Source organism: Lolium perenne, chromosome 4 (genome assembly GCF_019359855.2).
Source record: "Lolium perenne isolate Kyuss_39 chromosome 4, Kyuss_2.0, whole genome shotgun sequence".
NCBI classification, from domain to species: Eukaryota; Viridiplantae; Streptophyta; class Magnoliopsida; order Poales; family Poaceae; genus Lolium; species Lolium perenne.
In genome coordinates this window covers 141,973,104-141,980,729 of record NC_067247.2, presented here as the reverse complement: position 1 = coordinate 141,980,729, position 7,626 = coordinate 141,973,104, and the positions used below count along the sequence as shown (strand labels likewise).

At 45.1% G+C, this 7,626-nt stretch overlaps 1 protein-coding gene across 1 annotated transcript; it reads left to right on the top strand.

Annotated features, from left to right (window-relative positions):
• Positions 1-484: 484 nt before the first annotated feature.
• Positions 485-4,412, top strand: LOC127294077 (methylthioribose-1-phosphate isomerase). The gene is made up of 9 exons (XM_051323824.2): positions 485-667; positions 769-824; positions 1,631-1,786; positions 1,935-2,034; positions 2,746-2,888; positions 2,971-3,076; positions 3,545-3,683; positions 3,765-4,033; positions 4,154-4,412. The coding sequence occupies exons 1-9, from the start codon at positions 602-604 to the stop codon at positions 4,220-4,222; spliced, it is 1,104 nt and encodes a 367-aa protein (XP_051179784.1). The 5' UTR covers positions 485-601; the 3' UTR covers positions 4,223-4,412.
• The last annotated feature ends 3,214 nt before the right edge of the window (positions 4,413-7,626 follow it).

Sequence of the window (7,626 nt, the reverse complement as noted above, 5' to 3'; positions counted from 1 at the left end):
TCTTATATTTGTGTTTTCACCCAATACCCGAGCAACGACGACGCTCTGTTGTCCCAATTTTTGTACGACACTTGATCAAACCGTGTGTATATTGATTGCTGGACCACCGGAGGGTGAAGAAAAAGTGGTGTACAAGTACGGATACTGCTCCCTCCATATCGATTTATTAGGCCTTTACGTAGGTTTAAAAATTTTGATCATAAATTTAGTTAACAAAATATAAATTATATATTAAAATATATATGTTATAGGATACATATTTAGAAGGGGGTTTTAATGATAAATTTATAATTCATAATTCATATTTATTGATCAAATTCATTTCATCATAGTCTTCTATCATTAATAATATTACTACCGTCTACACTCATATTTGAATCCGTATATGAGTAGGTATCGCACAAATTCGAAACACCAAAGGGCTTAATGGCAAAAGAGTAGAGGCGTTCGAGATTTGGTTGCGGCGAATATAAACGGCGACAAGAGTCCCAATCGACTGAGCAGCACCTCCTGTCGTGCTCCCCTTGTTCTGCTTCCCCCGAGGAGCCGCCCCAATTTCTGCACACTCCAAATTTTCGGCCGAATTTCTTTGCCTCGCGGAATGGGCGAATCGAGCGCGCTGCAGGCCATCCTCTACGACCGAGGGTCGCTCCGCCTTCTCGATCAGGTTCGCCTCTGCGAAGTGCTGTATGTTCCATGTGAAGTGGGGGCGAGTTCCTCTGTTGTTGGATTGATTGGCTTCTTGATTTTCGTTGTGATGCGCTGCAGAGGAAGCTGCCTCTCGAGGAGGTCTACATCGATGTGAAGGACTCCACCGATGGATGGTGAGCTCTCTGTTCTCCTCCTTACGTCCTACATCCTAGTTTCTTTAGTAGAAGGGTCCGAAGATAGGAAATTTGATTAGGCACTCTGGATTGAAGATACTAGGAAGAAGTGGGGAGGGGGGTCGTGGCGGCGGTGTTTGCTGGCTCTGCGGATGCGCTAGGGCTTACAAGTGGGATTTGGTTCGGCTGGGTTGAAATGGGCCAGGCCAGATAAAGGAGAAAGAAACAGCCCAAGACAAAGAATTGAGTCAGTGCAAAAGTGAAACTGATAACTGGTCTAAAGAAAAGAAAACCGAGAATTTGTAAATTCGTTTTGTTTTTAAAATAATTTGTGGAGAACTCAAAAGGCTTAGAATGCGTCGGAATTGAATTAGTGAAAACATATCCAGAAAATATGTATACATTGTTTAACATTATGAACTTGAATAAAACAGTCTGAACATATTTGTTTAATTACTCTAAAATTTGTAATGCTACACAAATATTTCAAGAATCGTTGAGTAGTTTTTTGTGCAATTATAAAGTTTGTACTGTGATTTTCTTCTACCATAAATGTTTATGCTACATTGATGAACACTAAAGAAATCATAGAATATAATTATATAAATATAACAATAGCACGAGACCTTTGTTAAAATTTCTACAAGTTTGTTTTGTGCTCACATATGCCAATTCAAGTGTCTAGGGATGCATAAGAATTGAAAAAATAGTTGAGCTTTGAGGTTGGAAGTGCCATCTCCCATAGATCTTTGATATTTGTATTTATGCTTGTGTTCCTGAACATTCAACTCTTTAACATTATTCAGGAACGCAATCAGCGATATGGTTGTCCGCGGTGCTCCCGCAATAGCCATAGCAGCAGCATTATCATTAGCTGTCGAAGTTTTTGATCAGGATTTCACCAGTACACCTGCAGAGGCTGCCTCGTTCATTTCCAAGAAATTGGAGTATCTTGTATCTAGGTAAACATAGTTCAACTATTCCGTGTTTTTGGTTCAGCACCTTGCTGGCGAGTTTGGTCCCACTCTTCATGTTGTTCTTTTAAATCAGTGTCTACTTCTGCTTTTCTTTTTGCATAGCTAATCGATGTTTTTTTAATTTCTTTGTCAGCCGGCCCACTGCAGTGAACCTGTCTGACGCTGCAACAAAGCTTCAGAGTTTAGTGTCAAGGACAGCTGAAACAGCAAAGGATGCCAAATTAATCTTTCAGGTGATAAGCTATATCAATTATGTCTGCTCACTTGTAGTTAAGTACCTACAGTTTACAGAAACAGACTCATCCTGAATTGTGCCTACGTGCTGAACCAGAGGCATAGAGTTAATTGGCTGTGCAAGTTATTTTTCTTCGATTATAAATCTAAACTGGAATAGACCTGATGGTATGACATGGTATGGGGCTGAACATCCAAACTTGTAAGCATCAAACCAACAGTCCAACACCTTTTGTAGCTGATTATATCCCTAGTGAGCATCTTTTGGTTATTCATTGGTTGGTTCCGGGCAGAGTTGTTTGCGTCCACCTTCTGTGCTGAAGTCTTTCAATTCCGAGAGTACTGATTGCACTCGTTAACCAACAAGAAACAAGCACTATCTTGTGTGCACAATTGACCCAGTTAATTGCATACTGGACTACAGGTTACAACTTACAAATGATAACAAGCATAGTTGCATAAATACTGATCATTATAACTTACCAGGTGATAACAGGTCATAAAACCCCGGGTTTTCCTCTTAGATGCATTTGAAAACTGTTGATGATTGCCACCTTGCCTGATTTTAGCATCCTCGTATATGGTCTAGTGATATAACATTAAGTACATAACATGATGAATTTAGAATATTTTCCTAATAGATGGAACTGCCAGGTGAACCCATTTGACCTACATTTGCTAACATGTTTTATAATCCTTTCGCCAACCAGGTCTTTATCGAAGCTGCGGAGACTATGCTAGTTGATGATGTGGCTGATAATAAGGCAATTGGCTCGCATGGAGCTAAGTTCCTTCAACTGCAGCTTGGAAGCTCGAAAAACATCTCTGTTCTAACCCATTGTAATACTGGCAGGTATACCTGTAAACCGAAATTAAATTTGTCTTCTAAGATGCTCAAATTCCTTATCTTATTATACTCATGCTTTGCAATTTAGTCTTGCAACTGCTGGTTATGGAACTGCCCTTGGGGTTATTCGTGCTCTTCACTCTGGAGGAGTTCTAGAGAAGGCCTTCTGCACTGAAACTCGTCCATTTAACCAGGTAGAGATTTTTCATTTCATTATTCACATGTAGTAGAAATTTTATGAATAATGTACTCCCTCCGATCCAAATTACTTGTCATATCTAGGAAAATCTGAGACAAGTAAGTTGGATCGGAGGGAGTAGCTCATTTATTTTGTACTAGACATAAATCGATCTCATAGCTGTACCCAATATTTTTAAGAGCACAGTGATTTACTTCTTTGATTTTGCTACTAACTGTCTAGGTCATGTATCATGCTAGAGCGCTGAAAATTTATTTAGTCACACATCTTAGATTTTCTTACTAATTGTCTAGGTTATGTATCTTGCTCTCAAGGTACTAACTGTCTAGGTCATTTAAGGTCAAAGATATTACTGGAAAAGAACAGATTGCTACCTTTTTTCCTCAGCACTTATTCTTATGATAGGTTTAGTAGTGAGTTCACAGACATAAAAATCTCTCAACGTTCTGTTTCAAATTTCCAGGGTTCGAGGCTTACGGCTTTCGAGTTAGTTCATGAAAAAATACCTGCAACACTGATAGCAGACTCTGCTGCAGCTGCATTGATGAATAATGGGCAAGTTCAAGCTGTAATAGTTGGTGCTGATCGTATAGCTGCAAATGGTAACTATCCACAATGAAAATTCTTAAATGAACTGAAGACCATTTTTTTCTTGTTGCTCACTCTATTTTTGGGATATGAAGGTGACACGGCCAACAAGATCGGCACATACAACCTCTCAATTTCTGCAAAGCATCACGGTGTGCAGTTTTACGTGGCGGCACCAGTAACTTCCATCGATCTCTCCCTCCCATCTGGGAAGGAAATCGTCATAGAAGAAAGATCTCCTAAAGAGCTGTTGAACTCTGAAGGTGGTCTTGGAAAGCAAGTCGCAGCGTCAGGTATATCAGTCTGGAACCCCGCCTTCGATGTCACTCCAGCAAATCTAATTACTGCAATCATAACAGAAAAGGTATGATCTATATGCTTGCACTTTTTAAGCATTTCAATGTGCTTATGCTCTTTTGCTGTGGTCTGTACACACAGAACAATGGTTGGCTAACTTTTTGTGTGTTTCCCCCTTGACTCACAGGGCGTAATCACAAAGTCTGATCCTGATGGAACTTTCGACATCGAAGATTTCATTAAGGCTGCTAAGTAATGCTCTCCGGCTTGGCATGAATGCGGTGGAGGCCCATTCTACTGGTTATAAGAAGGCTCATGCTGTACTCCGAACAATAAGATATCTCCAAGTGAGAAAAATAAAGTTGCGTGGCAACTCACGCTGATGTGATGTATTCCGACCATGAATGCTAACCATAAGGAAATATAGAAATATGCATCTTTTCCCAGTGAGTTGAGTTCGACATATTGTCAAACGGTTATATTCTAGTAGTCTGTTCTGGACTGCTGCAGGTTTCCAAAAAAAAAAAGTTCGGAACGGGTCGTGTCCATGTTCCCATTGCAGATTTGGGTTGGGATGACATTGATGCAGGGTATGTTTGCTATCGTCTAGTATAGACTCCGGCCACAAAAGCCGAAATTCATGCTGATTTGCACCATAAGCAGCTAACAGATGGGGTGGGAAGAGGAAGAAGGAGATAGAGCAAAGGTCTCCTCTTTCTGTCCGCTCTTCCCGGCATGTAGAGATCCGCACTATTACATTAACCAGGCAGATTTGCCACATCAGAGAACATAAAATTGAGCTGTAGGAAACCTCCTATGTCGCAGGAGATGACTACTTCGGCATATAGATCTTAGTCAGTACTGCCTGAAGTGCATAGGCTAGAGTTGAGGAAACAGTTCCGATTTGTATATGCCCCATACTCCTCCAGGCGCCGCCTGGATTGCTTCAGAGCAGGCCATCGCTTCAGTCTGTAAAGCACAGTTCGCCAACAGAACTCGCCCAGCTCCTGATCCTCTAGCAGTGTACCTTGTGCATCTCTGGCCACAAACCCCATCCCCTCTGTCTTCTGTCGGCAAAGTAGGCTCAAGATTAATCTTCAGCAAGTCGCATGTAGGCATTCTGCCAGCGCTGCATCGGTTTTTGCTTGTTATCCATGCCTATCAGAGCTTACATCTTTTTCTAGTGAATCGAATTCAATATATTGTGGAACCATTATCTTCGGTACTAGTCAGTTGTAGACCCCGGCCATGGGTTTCCAGTAACAAAGTTTGGGTGTCCATATTCCCGTTATAGATTTGCATTGCGATGACATCGGTGCAGGATATGCTTGCATGAATTTGATGTCTATTGCCACCTTTTAAGTTAAGAGTATTATTATCCATGCTTACGAGCTTCCATCTTTCAGAACTTGTTTTAAAACATTTTTAGTGGCAAACATCTGTGGGTTTACATAAAACAATTGCTAAGAATCTACTACATCTGTGGCATACAACTGTAGGTTAGTATCTATGAAATTCACAAAACATCTGATCATTGTTGCAGTATTTATAATGCATAAATCACGAGTCACAGGGCACCACAATTGTAATCATCGAGTACTCTTACAATATGCTCATGGCTTTACATCCAATTAAGATGCTATCACTAGCTAGATTATTCCGATCTTTGATGCACAAAATATGCGCATGGCGCGCTTTTATCACATCCAGAATGCTGGAGGATTACGAAAGCAAAGGATCTTTGATGCTCTAGGCAGCTGGTAGCATCTAACCCGGCAGGGCGTTTCAGTCCGCAGGTCTCCTTTGTCATCATACTTGAGAGAGAAGGTGGTTAGTCGAAGCCTAAAGTGATGAAACTGCTCCAGTTCGCAATCAGAGTCAGAGCTGCTGCTCACATCGTCCATGTCAAGGTCTTCAACATGGAAGTACTGCACGAGGCAGAAGCCTCTGGCTCTTCCCATGTACACAAGGTTTGCTCCAATGTGATGTTCAGCCGGGTTAACACAGAAGAGCTTCTCCTTACTGAGCTTCCACGCTGGGGGTTGCGTGTTCCTGGAGGCGTCGGGGAAATCAGTGGACACAACATCACAGGAGCAAATGTAGCCGAGCGTGTCGGGGTCGCTAGAGAGAGCCCGACCCAAGCGTCCAGACCGGGGTCGAAGTAACCACGTCGAGTGAAAGGCAGCTCCCAGTCGCCATGAAACCTCCACTCTGGATGGTCGGACTCGGTATCGAGGGAGAAAGTGGCCGTCTTCACGCTGACAAAAACAGTCTGCCCGTCAGGGTGCAGGGCGTAGGAGGTGATGCCCTGGAGCATGAAGAAATCATTAGGAAGCTCTAACCAAGCCCAATCCATTCCCTCACAAGGTGGATAAAGCATCCCCGCGCAGTACTTGTCCAGGACAAGGAGCTTGTCTCCGACGGCCATGTATACGGGTTCACAAGGGAACGACTCTTCCCACCAGGCACCGAGCAGGGTAACGCGCCGGGTGCGGACATCAAAGACAGGGACGACGTGGGGCTTGTGGTCAGAATGCATGGCCATGATCTTGGTGCCGATAGCCGCGAAGAACCGGCGTATCGAAGCCTCAAAGCGGACCAGAGCAGGCGGCGCACGTCGATGCCGAAGTCGATGTAGTCTGGGCCGTCGAGGACGAAGTGCAACCATGGTTTTGCCAGAACCAGGCGCACGTCGGGGACGAAGGCATACTCTGGTTTTGCCAGAACCGAGTACGCATAGAAGAACTCGGCGGTGACGCGTCGAAGCAGTCGTAGAGGCGATGCCGATGAAGACGTCGTCGAAGCTGATGAAGACGAGGCGCCGGTCCGAGCTTGCCAGGCCCGGGGACGCGTCGGGGACGAAGGCACGTATCGGTGTTGCCAGTACCGGGCGTGCGGGGGTAGGGAACATTACAAAGTGCGCGCCATGTCGGAGTAGACTAGTGGAGGAGGTCTCGACGACGGGTGTCGGAGTAGAGGAGCAGGTGGTGTAGTCGGGGAAGAGGCGAGTCTCGACAACGGGTGTCGGAGTAAAGAAGCAGGTGACGTAGTCGGGGAGGAGGCGAGGACATTGGCGGCAAAGCTGTAGTGTACGAAAACGTAGAAGGCGGCTAACCCCGCGGTGACCAGGGGTGGTCATGCTGGACGCCTAGACGGGCGTTGCGGTGATCGGCGAGCTCAGCGCAACCTGAAGTGGTTGGCGAGCCCAGCAGCGACCTGAGGTGGAGGCGCGGCGGCGGTACACGAAGTAGGCGAGGAAGACCCGGCGGCGTGACGAAGACCATGCACGGACGGAGGCGACCCGCGCCTGTAAGGGTATTTTACCCTTATCCATTATTTTGGTAACGATGACACCGTGCTAAAGTATTTGGCCTAATATGTTTATAAGGATAATCTCAGGTATTAGGCAATGAGGCGTAAATGGTGTATCAAAGGAACAAGAAGGCTAAAGGAGACCCCCCACTTCGACAACAATCAAAAAGGGTCTACAGGAGAAATCCGGTCTGCAGCCCGGTCCAACCGGGCCAGCAACCGGCCTGTCCGGCGTGCTGGCCGGTCAACCGGGCGCCAACCGGGCTTCAAACGAAGAGCCAGCAGATCCGGTTGCCGCCCGGTCAACCGGGCTACTGACCGGCGGGTCCGGCGCTCCGTCCGGTCGAC